The following is a 13873-nucleotide window of genomic DNA, read 5'->3' as shown; positions in this document are numbered from 1 at the left end:
CTGCCTTGAAAACCCTCCTATCTTCTGAGCCTCTTTAAAAAAAAAAAATTTTTTTTTCCCTCTCAAGTGGCAGACTTGCCCCTATGTCCACCTTGTGGCAGGACTCTGCTGCTTCCTGACTGGGCCAGCAATTCACCACGAGCTGAGCTTCTGGTCAAATTCGGCAGATCATCATTACTTTTCTTCCCCCTTATTTTCCTGAGACATCACTCAGATGGCAAAAAAGAAAGGAGAAAAAAAAAACTTTTTAAATGTATAAACTCATGGAATTACTTTAACTGAAGAGTGTCATCCCATTGAGGTATAAGCATGAAGCATTTGTGTCTGGACCTCTTCCTCCCTCAGTATTTCCACATTCTAATCCCTGGAATTTATGACAGTGTCAGATTTCATGTTAAAGGGGAATTAAAGTAGAAGACAGAATTTGAGATGGGGAAATACACTGGATGCACCCAATATAACCACAAGAGCCTTTTTACAAGGGAGAATAGAAGGAGATGTGCCTTTGGAAGAATGATCAGAGAGATGGGGACCCTGCTGGCTCTGAAGATATGGGAGGAGGAGGCCATGAGTCAAGGAAAGTGAGTGGCTTCTAAAGCCATCGATTCTCCAGAAGGGACATAGTCCTTTCAACTTTAATTTTAGCCCTATAAGTGAGACTTATGTAGACTTCTAACCTCCAGAATGGTTAAGATAACTTTTTTTTTTTTTTTAAGAGACAGGGCCTCTCTATGTTGCCCAGGCTGGTCCTATATCTCTCTCTGCACTTAAGTGATCCTCCTGCCTCAGCCCCCTGAGTAGGTGGATAGCAGGCATGCACCACCACACCATGAACACAGCTTTATTCTAACAACTGTTGCTGCCTGGGCTCCTGCTTATCACCATGGGATATGGCCTCCCCATAAAAACATTTCAGTTCAATTTCAAAACTTTTAAGCCAGACGTGATGGTATACACCTATAATCCCAGCAACTTAGAAGGCTGAGGCAGGAGGATCTCAAGTTTGAGGCTAGCCTCAGCAACTTGGTGAGACCCTCAGCAACTTAGTGAGAGAGACCCTGTCTCAAAATTAAAAAACAAAAGTGCTGGGGATGTGGCTCTGTGATTAAGGACCCCTGGGTTCAATTCCTAGTACCAAAAAAAAAAAAAAGAAAAGAAAGAAAGAAAAAAAAAGAAAAACTATTTTAGTTACTTTTGATTATTAAGCAGTCTCATTTTAGCTTTTTAAAATTTAGCTATACTCATTTTGAAACCTTATATTAGACTCAGAACTCATCCTTTGTCCTGGTGAGAGGAGTATTGACAAGGTAGAGAATTCTCAGTTCCCTTAACACCCGCTTCCCTAAACTTACCTCCCAGCATTGGATTGAGGGAGAAAGAGAGGACAAGCAATTGTCCATGGGAAACATCCCATCAGTGGGCCATAACTACTGATGAAGTTTGTGGTGGTGGCATTAGGACTTCTAGCTATCCCAGTAATAAGGGCCTCAATCCCTGGCCTTGAGAGTCTTTTGTGGTCCCCCAAGAGCTGTAGCTCTTGGGCTGATTCTCAGCATCCTCTCATGCAAGCATTTCTTTGCCCCATGCTTCAGTAGCTCTCAGTTGTCCTGCACCCCACAATCTTATCTACCCTCTGTGGTCCCAACTTCAGGCCTGAACTTGATCATGTAGACATTGCCCATTGCCTATTCCCTGTATTCTCTCACCATCTCTCCCTGGAGCTCCTCTCCCCTGTCTGAAAGCACCTTCACCACTAAACTAGGCTGACCTATCTAGGGAATATCCAAGTGGGAGTGGGATGTGATTCTCTTAGGCCTCTTTCACAACTGTACTCTCTCAAAAGACAGCGTCTCCTCAGTTCTATTGAAAAAGTACCTCCGATTGGTCTATGGGGAAAGGGGTGACTTGCAATGCTATTTCTCTGGTCTTAGAAAGTGGGGAACGTGGGACTTTTATTTTTCATTGTGGGCTCTGGCCATTCACTCAGGAGGATCCTCGGTGGTCCCTCACACCACCATGACACTGCCACAGTGATGTCCCTTCTACACAGCAAGATGTCCGGAACCTTTTTGGGCCTTTCCTTGATGATTTCAGGATATCATTATCAATATCAACAGAGGAACGTCCCGTGACATGGACAGAAAACATTCTGGCCTTCCTGGGTCACTTGGGCAGTTCACTTCCCTCTGTTCTTAGCTCCCCATCTGGGGAACAGGGTAGTGGTTGAGAATGAAATGAGATGAGAGGTGGAACTGTACTTGGCAGACTGCTCAGTCTGCACTAAACATGCTCAAAATATCTGATGGCAAATCAAATCAGTTTTATTAGCAAAAAAAAATAACCAAAATTAAAAAAAACCAACAAGAAATCAGAAATAAAAATACTTATCCCTCTGAGAAGTTCTAAAGTAACCCACTGTTTCACTTTCAATAACATCATTCTACTTCCTATTTCTTTCCCAGGAACCAGATGAGAATGAAATTTCTTTGACCTTGAAACTTGAACAATAGCTTTTCACAAAAACTGAATACACTACACGGTCAGTTTTATTAAAGTGAATGCAAATAGTTTAAAAATCAAGTAACACAGAGGGTTTAGAATGAAGAGCTGTGGCTCTCATTTTTCTACCTTTCCCTCCACCTCGTCCTCTGACACAATGACTTTTAACCCTCAAGTCCTGGTATCTATCAATTTCTGCAGTTCTAAAGATCAGGTTTGTGTTGCTTTGTGGAGAAATTCTTCCAGAGTAAAACAAAAAGACAAAAAAAATTTTAAAAACCCAGAAAATATGAGAGGAAAGATAGATGAAGAACAGGGAGACAAACATCTGAATAAGAAGGGAAAAAAACTGACAAAATGGAGAGAAGCCACAGATTCATGGTTACATTGGGCGCACCCAATGTATTTCCCCATCTCAAAGTCAGCTGATTAGCAACTTACTTCTGTCTACTCTGCTGCCTATCTCTATCTACCTATCTATTTATCTATATCTTTACCCAAGGGTAAAGGTGACATTTCTATTTATACTTGTTAAGCAAAGAGGCTGCTTTCTGATATATGGCCCTTTCTTTTTTTTTCAGCTTTTTTAAAAAATGCAAATTTATTATCGTAGTTTTTGTGTCAAGGTTATGATCTAGCCTTAGGTCCAAGGTCCTCTTACAGGCTCACTAATTGTTAGCAGGATTCAAAAACTGAATTCTCTTTTCTGGCTTTCAGAAGACAGCTTTCAGCTCCTACAAGCTGTCCCTTAAGTTATTGCCACATGGATCATAACCCAGGCAATAGCCACGGTATTTACTTCTGAAAAGCCAGCAGGACAATCTCCGTCGCGTCTCTCTCACTTCTGACTGTGACTTCTTGATATTCTTGTCCCAACCTCTTTTTTATACAATTCTACTCAGATCTTCTTTCCTTTCATCTTCCTGTCCCCCTACACTTCCTTTTGACTGTTACAGTATCTACTAAATCATAGTGAGTTTAAGATTGATAAATCCTCACTTATCTATGACTTAACAGAGTTGTTTTGATTGGCTGGTTAGATGGCTCTTTCTTAAGTCCAGTGAAAACAAATTTCACAGTCCCTTACTGAAAGCCATTTCCAGTCTCCATTTGCTTTTCTTTTCCCTTTGATTCTTTTTTCTCTACTGCTCTCTTTTGGACACCCTGAAATAAATGACCTGTGACAAAAAAAAATCTCTCCTGTGTACATACTGAGGGGTGAGTTTTCCTAAGTAGCTGACACTTAAAAATAAATCCCCAGTAGACAAAGGGGAATGAAGGAAAAAGAGGGGGAATGGGAATGGGAATGACAATAGAATTGAACATAACTTTCCTGTGTTCATGTATGAATACATGACTAGTGTAACTCCACATCATGTACAACCACAAGAATGGGAAGTTATACTCCATGTATGTATGAGATGTCAAAATACATTCTACTGTCATGTATAACTAAAAAAGAACAAATTTTAAAAAGAGAAACCCCTTCATGAAAGGAATTATTTCAAATAGCATTTGGCCTTTACCTAAAGTTGCAATAAATCACACCTAGAAAAATGCATCTTTATTTCAAGAGTAATTTCCCACCATTTAAGTGTAATTTTCCATTATTTTAACCTGTTGTACATTCCAGAATTTAAAATGTAAGGTATACAAATTTCCAGCATGAGGGAAGCAAAATGTGATCTGTTTGGTCTTATATATCAATCTTTCTCTTAAAATGTTTGAGTATATATAGACGATTGTCTTTTTAAAATTATAGTGTACTTTAAAATACCAAAAACTATGTCAAACAATAAAAGTTCAATGCAAAAGTTGAAAAAAAAAAGAAGAAATCCACAGTACATCTACCAATATGGATAAATCACAAAAGTCACATAGAGTAAAAAAAGTAAACTGCCGAGTGATGTATATAGAAAAACACTAGTTATACGTTACTGTATTTTACCACATGTTAAGTGTATCAGTAGCCAAAGAACATTGTACTTGTCCAAGTCAAAACTTGGAATAAAGAAATTAAATTTGAAACTGAAAATCCGAGTTATGATACATCAGTTTAACCAATAAAGACACTATGCTGTTAATACAAACATATTATTAAATTTTCATCCAGGTTAGGTCTTACTTAATAGTAATAACGGCTTTACAGTAGCCTGATACTGCCCTGTTTCTCTATCACCTACCTAGATGCCTTTTCAATAATTAATATTACTCAAAACCATGCAGCTGAAATGGCACTGTACGAATATCCATTGGCTAAATGGAGACCCAGGAAGTTCTTGTGTAACCAGGATGAGAGGATATCTCCTAGGATCCCTGGAGGATCACTTTTACTCTGATACCCAAATGAACTGGCGAAGTGTTCACTCCATGGATGAAGGGAACGCTCTCTCTCCCCTAAGAATTCCTTGAATTCCTGGGGACTATTCCAAATAGTTCATCCTGCAGCCTGCTCCCCATTGTCACTTGAAGCAGGAAACTGTAATTCTCTCTTCTTGCCTGTATGTCCCGCCCTGCCCCCTCACCCCCACCCACCCCCACCCCCACCCTCGCTTGGAAAACCGCTGCCTAAATGTCATTCCTGACCTGCCCCCACAGGTTCTGCTCATACAAGCTTTTGTACATTCTACAATTTTATTAAAGGTGTGCTGATAACAGAATATTACAACACAGTGTAATACAGACAGACGTTTACAGTTGAATATTACATGTAAATACTCATAAATGCACTGGTTATTTTCTGCTATGGGGACTTTCTAATTAAGCTCTGACTTTGGCCTCTCTTTCTGCTGCTAACCTGTTCCAAGTCTCTCCTCCTCTCTAGTTTACCTTCAGACCCCAAATTCCCGTTACTTTTCTTATGCTAACTCAAGCATGTTCTACATCTTCAGCTTTGCCCTCCTAACCATGCCTCACTCAAAGAGACTCATTCTGTTGCTGTAAGAGAACACCCAAGACTGGTAAGTTCTAAAGAAAAGAGGTTTATTTTGGCTCAGTGATCTGGAGGCTGAGAAATCCAAGGTCAAGTGGCTGCATCTGGTGAGGGCCTTGTGGAGATTTAACTCAAGGCAGAAAGGGAATTAGGCGCATGTAGAAGAGAAGCAAGTCTTGCTGTAACCTAGTTTTGCAATCAAAAGAGCTCACTCACATGAGATGGCATTAATCCCTTCATGAGGGTGGATTCCTCATGACCCAAATGCCTTTTGAAAGTCCCATCACCTCTCAACACACTGTCATTTTAGGCACCAAACTGCATTATGAGTTTTGGTGGGGAAAACACATATTCAAACCACAGCATCCATCAAGGTATTTTTAAACCACATCTCAAAAAAAAAAAAAAAAAAAAAGCCTCAGAATTCTTTTTCCCCTGTTATGAATTACATCTTATCTTTATGATACAAAAAGAACTATAGTCAATAATTGCTTTAAATGGCACTTTTCCCCTTCTGCTGCATTTTCTTATATCTGCAATATAAGAAACAACAGTTTTGATGTCTACTGTTTCTAGAGTACCTAGCAGATTCCTATCTTGTCTATAATCCTCACAAAGCCCTGTAAAGTAGTAGGTGGTGTCTGTTTCTCTATCACCTGTCTAGATGCCTTTTCACATAATTAATATTCTCAAAACCATACATCTGAAATGGCACCGTTTGAATATGCATGAGTGAGTTTCCATATTACAGACAGAGACACTGAGGCTCACAGAAGGACTTGCCTACTTGCTGATCTGTAGGGTTTGACTGTGAACCACTGGCTATTTTATTCCTAAGCAAATGCCTGCCTCTCTACACACCACGGAAGACAACAGCCACCACCACCACCACTCCAGGATGCCTTTCATTCATGTGTTATTCTCTATCTGCATTCTTCTTAGGATTCCACTGCAATGTCTTTGTGGATCAACTATTTCTGGATCATCTTGGCTGGGGCCATCATTGTCGTCTCCTTGGTCCTAGGCCTCATCCTATACTTTGTCTGTCGGTGCCAGCTCAGACAAGGTAACAGTCATCTCATCTGGGCAGGTGGATGGATGTCAGGACATTAGAGCTCCTTTTGGGCAGGAAGATGAGTCCTGGGCTTTATGGGCTGAATTTTAAATTTCTGGGTTTGAGTCCTACTCCTGCCACTGACTTATGTTCCCAAGGCCTCAATTTCCCCATATGCATAGTGAAAGGGGGAGGTTAACTAATCTCCAGGGACCCTTCCAGCCCACAGAGTTTGGATGGAAGCAGAATTTGTTTCAAGGCACAATATGCTCAAAAGCTTTGTCTTTGAAATGGGACTATTGATTACAGCATCTTGTGTCTGGAGCTTAAAAGAAAATACACATATACAAAATATCAAAAACTATGTTTGGGAATGAAATACAGACTTGACCCATGACCAACATGTTTGGCAACCATGATTGCCTTCTACAAGACCATAATCTTGAACTTTCTGGTATTTGGTATTATCTCCTCCTTGACTAAAGGATTTGGACAACCTCACACACACACACACACACACACACACACACACACGACTGCTTAAGGATTAACACTAACTTTAGATTATCTACAATTAGGTTTTCAACTTTGCCTTTCGTCTCCAAAGTATGGTGGGTTTTCTTGAGAGCTTATCCCTTAAAAAAAAATGACCTAAACCAGAAGTATATAGGGGATGGTAAACACACTGAGAGGTACAGCCACCTTCCCCTGGGGCACTCTGGGTAGATATCCCTCAATAATCAGGACACTGTCCTCTTGGGCATCTAGACACAACCTCAAAATCTGGTTCAACCCAGTGCTGAAAAGTCGAGATTATATAAGAAGTGAAATCTTTTTGTTATTCTTCTCAATCTCTTTTTAGAAATAAGAAGATTAAATTTCAGAGGGAGACAGAGCGTTAATAGAGGTGCCATAGGAATTGGTGGCAGTTAGGACTAGAACTCAGATGTGCTGGGCTTCTAGTTCTATCCCTTAACATAATTAATTTTTTAATACAAAAATTGTCTCCTGGTATAGGTATAGTGGTAGAGCACTTGCCTAGCATGTGTAAGGCCCTGGATTTGATCCCCATTACTGGAAAAAAAAAATACATTCTGGGTCCCTGTAATCCTCTATCCATTTATCTTCTTAAAACTTTTCATTTTCAGTTATGGACCAAAGTATGACCCTAAACAAAACTTTCCTATTGGGTTGGGGTTGTGGCTCAGCCGTACAGCGCTTGCCTCGCACATGTGAGGCACTGGATTCAATCCTCAGCACTGTATAAAATAAATAAATAAATAAACAAAATAAAGGTATTGTGTCCATCTACAACTAAAAAATAGATTAAAAAAACTTACCTATTCTCTTTTATCTTAAACTACTCATACTAACAAGTAAGTTATAATTAATATGTCTAACACTTCACAATTTACAAACCAGTTTTCCCTTTCATTTTCTCATCTCTTCCCAACTACGTTTGGTTGCTCATATGACCTGCATTTCTGAGTGCCAACCAAGTATCAGGCATAATACCAGGCAATGAAGAAACACAGCCTATGTGGTTGTTGTCCTCACTGGGTTAGCTCCCAGCCTCTGTGGTCAGATGGCCTGGGGTCAAATTGCAGCTCTATCAAGCTGGGTGCAGTGGTGCATGCCTGTGATCCCAGCTGCTTGGGAGGCTGAGGCAAGAGGATCAGAAATTCAAGGACAGCCTAGGCAATATATTATCACCCCATGTCAAATAAACAAATTCTAGCTCTATCACCTGGTACCTTTGTATTCCTAAGTCTATTTGTATTCCCTCTTGACAGTTCTTCTTCCAAATGTTCTGGACCCACTTGGTCTCTGAGGACTTCTAAACTCTAGAATCACAACTTTAGCGAATTCATCCTAAATCATTTTGGTTTTCCCCCACCTTAGGCAAGAAATGGAAAATTTCCAAGTCCATGAAACAAATCCATGGAGATGAAGAAGAGAAGATGTATGAGTAAGTGTGTGTGTGTGTGTGGGGGGAATCTGCTTCTTAATTTTGAGAATCACCTGTTCACTTCTAACCTTTCCCCTCCACCACTGTTCTGGTATGACTGAGACGTCCACTTTTCCTGTGGAGTTGGCAAAACATTGTTGTGTGCCAATGCTCCCACTTTAAGGAAAAGGCATCATCTGGCACCCTGTTCTCCAAGGCTTCCCTTCTTGAGTCTATTTTGACAGCTGTTGCAAGTTGGGCTGTGTGTTCTAGGCCTACCACCTGCTCTACATCTCTTCTTTAGATGCTTCTTTGTTTTGTTGTATGTGGTGTGTTTGGGGATCTATGAGTGGTATCTGTGTGAGTGGCCCCCAAGGCCACCCTTAGGCTTGATGATTCACTAGAAGGACTCCTGGGATCCAGAAGCCATGACACTCAACGTTACAGTTTAATCCAGCAAAAGTATACAGCAAAGGAAAAAGACACATGGAGTGGCTACATACAAACCTCCAGTTGTCCTCCCGCAGTGGTCTTAAGGATCCCTTTAATTCTCCCAGCAATGATATGCAATGACACATTTGAAGTATCTCCAAACAGAGACATTCTCCTGAGCCTTGCTATTCAGGGTTCACTGGGGACTAGTTAAGCAGGCATAGATTGCCCACATGACTGATCTAGTTAGCAACTCAATCTCCAGAGCCTCCAGGAGTCAAATTGACACAGCATGGTCCAGGGTCCCAGGCAAACAAAAACATGCACCATGTATCACGTCATGAGCATAAACCATCTGTCAGGACATTCCAAGAGCTGGAAGCTGTGATCTCCCAGAAGCCAGTCAAGAAGAGCTCTTTCTTTGCCTTATATGCACTATTTAAAACAAAGTCTATGCTCTTCTAAAAGGCTTTTGTTGGTGCTCAGGGTGCACGGCACGTAAAACCCCTACCCAGCCCATTTTGATCCCCTTGAGAAGTAAGACGAGGTAGCTAGATGACCAAAATATCACTTTTTATCAAGAATAAAACTGGTACTGCAGTTAAGACTTCTTGCCAAAGTATAACATAATGTAGAAAGATGCATAGAGTAAGTACACAACTCAGTGAATTTCCCCAAACTGAGCAGACGCAGGTAATCAGCACTCAGTTCAAGCTAAAATATTACCAGCACCTCAGATACTTGCCTTATACCACCCTCTGCCATGAAAACCCAGAGGTACCTTCTACCTGGAATAGAGTATTCCATTGTGGGAGTAGACCATGACTGACTTATCCATTCTATGGCTGAGGGACATTTGGGTAGTGTGATGATTAATTTGATATGTCTCTTTTTCCAGAGAACCCAGGTTAATATAGGTCATATCCAGTTTGGGCCTTATGTTGATCAGTTTTCCATTACTAGAACAAATACCTGAAACAATCATCTGGTAAAGAGAAAAGGTTTATTTTGGTTCACAGTTTTGAAGGTCCTAATCCATGACTGGTTGGCCCCAATGCTTTTGGGCCACCACATTATGGTGGAGAGTACACGGTAGAGTAAAACCACTTGCCTCATAGCCAGGTACAAGAAAGAAAGAAAGAGAATTGGGGGGAGGGAGGGAGGGAAGAAAGAGGAAGAGACCAGAACATTTCTACCATCTCCCAATGGCACCAAGCTGGGGACAAAGACTTTAATTCATGGGCCTCTGAGGGACATTCAGTAGGGCTGTTATGAATAGCGCTGCCATGAACATTCTAGTCGAGGTCTTTTGGTGAACATATGCAAACACTTTGGTAAGCTATAGACTTGGTGGTAGATTGCTGTCTTGGGTTGTGTGTACATTCAGCTTCAGGAGAACACACGTTTTGCAAAAAAAAATACACCCGATGCACACCACCCTCTCCTAATTCAGTTCAGGTGAACACAGGAGATTGCGCTTTACACACTAAGTTATAAAGCTTTAACTCTCTGCCCTCAATTTCAGCCATTCACTGGGCCAGAGGAAATGGTTTCTTTACAGTGGTAGTTGCAAATGGGATGTAGGACCTCGAAAGGGAAGAAAATGCTTTCAATTTGTAGGGATTCAGATTTGAATGTTCAACCCATTCATTTTCCTTGATGCTTTCTTATAAATAATTTGATCCAAACCAAATACTGATTCCTCTTTCTCTCTTTCCAGGAATGTTATTAATCAATCACCAGATCAGTTACCCCCTCTGCCACCCAGAGATTTGCATTTTCTAGGAGATTCTTGTAAGTACATTTTGCTGGTAACAGTTTCATTCAGGGTAGGATAGCAAATTTATCTAGATGACTTGATCATGTCAAACTGCCATAACAAAAATACCACAGGCTAAGTGGCTTAATCAATAGAAAAATTATTTGCCCACAGTTCTGGATGCTGGAAGTCTGAGAACAGGGTGCTGGCTGAATTGGTTCCTGACAAGGATTTCTTCTCTGTTTGCAGACTGCTGCTTTCTTACTATATTCTCACATGGGCTTTCCTCAGGGTATTTGAACTGGGGAAGAAAGGAAGAGAGCCAGCTCTTTGGTGTGTCTTCTTATAAAGATATAATGCTTTTGGATTTATATCTTATGACCAAATAGAGCCACATTGTGGGGTTAGGGCTTCAGCATATGAATTCTGGAGGAACGCAAATATGTTTCCAAACAATAGGATTGGCAGATGAAGCATCCTGTTTAAAAAAGACAAACAAGTTTCAGCAAAGTCAGAACTGCCAGGTTTAATGGTACATGCCTATAATCCCAGCAGCTCAGGATTCTGAGGCAGGAGAATGGCAAATTTGAGACCAGTCTGGACAATTTAGTGAGACCCTGTCTCAAAAAATAAAAAGGACTGGGAATGTAGCTCAATCCCTAGCCAAAAAAGGTGTGTGGGGCCAGATAGGGGCAGGGCCAGAATAAATACCAATGTTCCTGATACCCTAATGTGAATGTATAAATTCATGTTCAAATCCCAGCTTAGAACATGAGTAAAAAGGAATTAGACTATCACTATTCTTTTTCGTTGTTTTTATTTTTTTGGTTCTGAAGACTGAACCCAGGGGCACTTTACCACTGAATTACATCCCCAGTCTTTTTTATTTTTTTTGTTTTGAGACAAGTTCTCAGTAAGTTGCTTAAGGCTTTACTAAATGGCTGAGGCTGACCTCAAACTTTCGATCCTCCCAGCCTCCTGAGTTGCTGGAACTACAGGAATGTGCCACTGTGCCCAGCAACTGTGAACGATTCCCATCAGATAAACGTACCTTGTCCCCTGACTGGAATGTTCTCCTTCAGCTCTTTGCATAACTGGCTTTGCCTGGTCTTTCCGGTGTCACCTGACAACCCTATCAAAGTACTTCTGCCACTTTTCCTTTATGAAACTCATAGCAGTTATCCAAAATCGTCTTGAGTTATCGTTAGTTTATTATCTATTTCCCCCACCAGAATTTAAACCTGAGGAAAATAGGAGCCTTTCTTGTCTTGTTTACCACTGTTCATACACCATCTGGAATAGTGTCCTGAGCTTAAGAGATACTTAATAAAAAATATTTTGACTGAATGGACAGATAATAATATTAGCTAATATTTATTGAGCATGCCCTGTGTGGCAGCCCCACTTCTAGCCATGTTCTCATTTAATCCTTATAATAATTCTATCTGTCATTTCCCTTTGACAGATGAGAATATTGAGGCATGGGGAACTTAGGTGACTTACCTGTGGTCACAAAGCTAGGATCTGAACATGAACTCAGATCTAATTGCTGAGTTCTACAAGAAATGAAAATGGGAAAAGACGAGATTGCCATAGAGGCAATTCCAATCCCCATCACAGAAAGAGCTGAGCTGTTTCATTGTTATATTAGTCCATTTTCCACTACTACAACAAAATACCCGAGGCAAGGGGTAACTTACCCCCAAAACAAAAAAGTTTATTTAGCTCACAATTTGGGAGGCTGAAAATCTAAACAGCATGGCACCAACTCTGGGGAAGGTGTTCCTAGCTATATATCACATCTTGGCAGATGGCATCATGGTGGGAGGGCGTGTGACAGTAAGCGATCACATGGGGAAGCAAGAAGCCAGAGAAGGGACCAATAACAATCTCTCCCTAGGCCCCATTACTTAAAAGCTTCACCACCTCTTAATGTTGCTATGGAGCTATTGTGCACTAAATTCCAGCTTTTGAAAACACCACTGTTTTCTTCCTCCTTAGCAGAGAAGTTTGTACCTGAGCAATTCAGATAGTCTTAGGAAACAATGTAAGTCGCTGGAAGGAAAGCACCATTAAGGAAATAATGGTTTGTTTCACTTCCTAGTGAGAATGAGAATCTGTAGAAACAGTGGATTCAACTGGCTGGCAGCTCCGCTTTGCTTTCCTAAGCATTTGCCTCATGGTGCATGGGCAGTGCAGACTTAGTCAGAGACGTGAGAGTCAGGATGTCTGATCAATATTTGTCATTCACTCACTTGGGTGATCCTGAGATCTTGTCACATCTGAGTTTCCTCTGACAAATGGGGGATCTGGTCCACCAGGAAGTGAGATCACCAAAACCCATAGAAACCATGCTGAGCTACTTAAATAAAAATACATCAATACACAATAGCTTCGCATGTAACGACTTTTTTGTGTAATTTAGCCCTACAGGAAATCCCAGCTCAGTCACCACCTATGTATTCATCGGTGAATAAAATTAGAAACAAGAAGCCCGTTTCCAGCCTGGGCTACACCGAGCCTGAAAATGACTATGATGATGTTGAAATACCTGCAAATACGGAAAGCCATCATTTTAAAACAACCATGTCTTCTTTTTGACAAGAGGAAGAGGGTTCACACAGATTATTTTAAAGTGATCAAGAATGGTTAAAAAAAAAAAAAAAAAAAAAAAGAATGGTTGAACTTGAATAGGTCCCTGGGTCCTGAAAGCCAGTTGTTATTTAATGAAGCTCTATAAGAAAAGCACTTCCTGAACCTTAGATGAAGCTGCCTCAGGGATTGGATATAGTAGCCAGAGGAAAGACACAATGCTTGGTCCTGAGAATCAAGGGAGGTCAGCCTTTGTGCTTCTGTCGGGGAAGTATTCATGGGGTACACCACTGGGCTCCAATCTCACACCTCTGACGAATGTCTCATTTCTCAACATTCTCCTTTTGTTCTCTTGATTTATGCGGTTCTCAGTGATTTTATGTCTTGGTATTTGATTGTACAGAGTTTCCCAGGCTCCAATCCCCAGGTAAGCCCTTGCAAAGCATTCAGGTATTCCTTCCATCCCACCCACCCTGCACTGAGAGGCTGGGGGTGGTTGTTACAGCCAAGCACCCTTGTATAGAAGTCACCGCTTCTCACTTTACAAGTTTTACAGTGCAGAGAGTGCACTGTATTCTTGAGAAACCTCGCCACCTATACACACCACACCCCAAGCCCCCATGTCTTTATATGATTTAGGGCACTGACCATAGAGAA

The 13873-nt window shown here is 41.0% G+C and overlaps 1 protein-coding gene across 1 annotated transcript; it reads left to right on the top strand.

The window, feature by feature from the left end:
- The first annotated feature begins 6379 nt into the window (after positions 1-6379).
- Positions 6380-13225, top strand: Scimp (SLP adaptor and CSK interacting membrane protein). The gene is made up of 4 exons (XM_026393938.1): positions 6380-6497; positions 8388-8454; positions 10586-10659; positions 13050-13225. The coding sequence occupies exons 1-4, from the start codon at positions 6386-6388 to the stop codon at positions 13223-13225; spliced, it is 429 nt and encodes a 142-aa protein (XP_026249723.1). The 5' UTR covers positions 6380-6385.
- Positions 13226-13873: the final 648 nt, after the last annotated feature.

Source organism: Urocitellus parryii, chromosome 7 (assembly GCF_045843805.1).
Source record: "Urocitellus parryii isolate mUroPar1 chromosome 7, mUroPar1.hap1, whole genome shotgun sequence".
NCBI lineage: Eukaryota > Metazoa > Chordata > Mammalia > Rodentia > Sciuridae > Urocitellus > Urocitellus parryii.
Note: the sequence above shows the minus strand (reverse complement) of the source record. Positions and strands in the feature narration are given on the sequence as shown.

Bases quoted from the DNA above. Each gene is read 5' to 3' on its own strand.
- Scimp (XM_026393938.1), top strand. From the start codon at position 6,386: ATGTCTTTGTGGATCAACTATTTCTGGATCATCTTGGCTGGGGCCATC. The intron at 6,498-8,387 runs GTAACAGTCATC...CCCCCACCTTAG, and splicing joins TCGGTGCCAGCTCAGACAAG to GCAAGAAATGGAAAATTTCC. The intron at 8,455-10,585 runs GTAAGTGTGTGT...CTCTCTTTCCAG, and splicing joins GAAGAAGAGAAGATGTATGA to GAATGTTATTAATCAATCAC.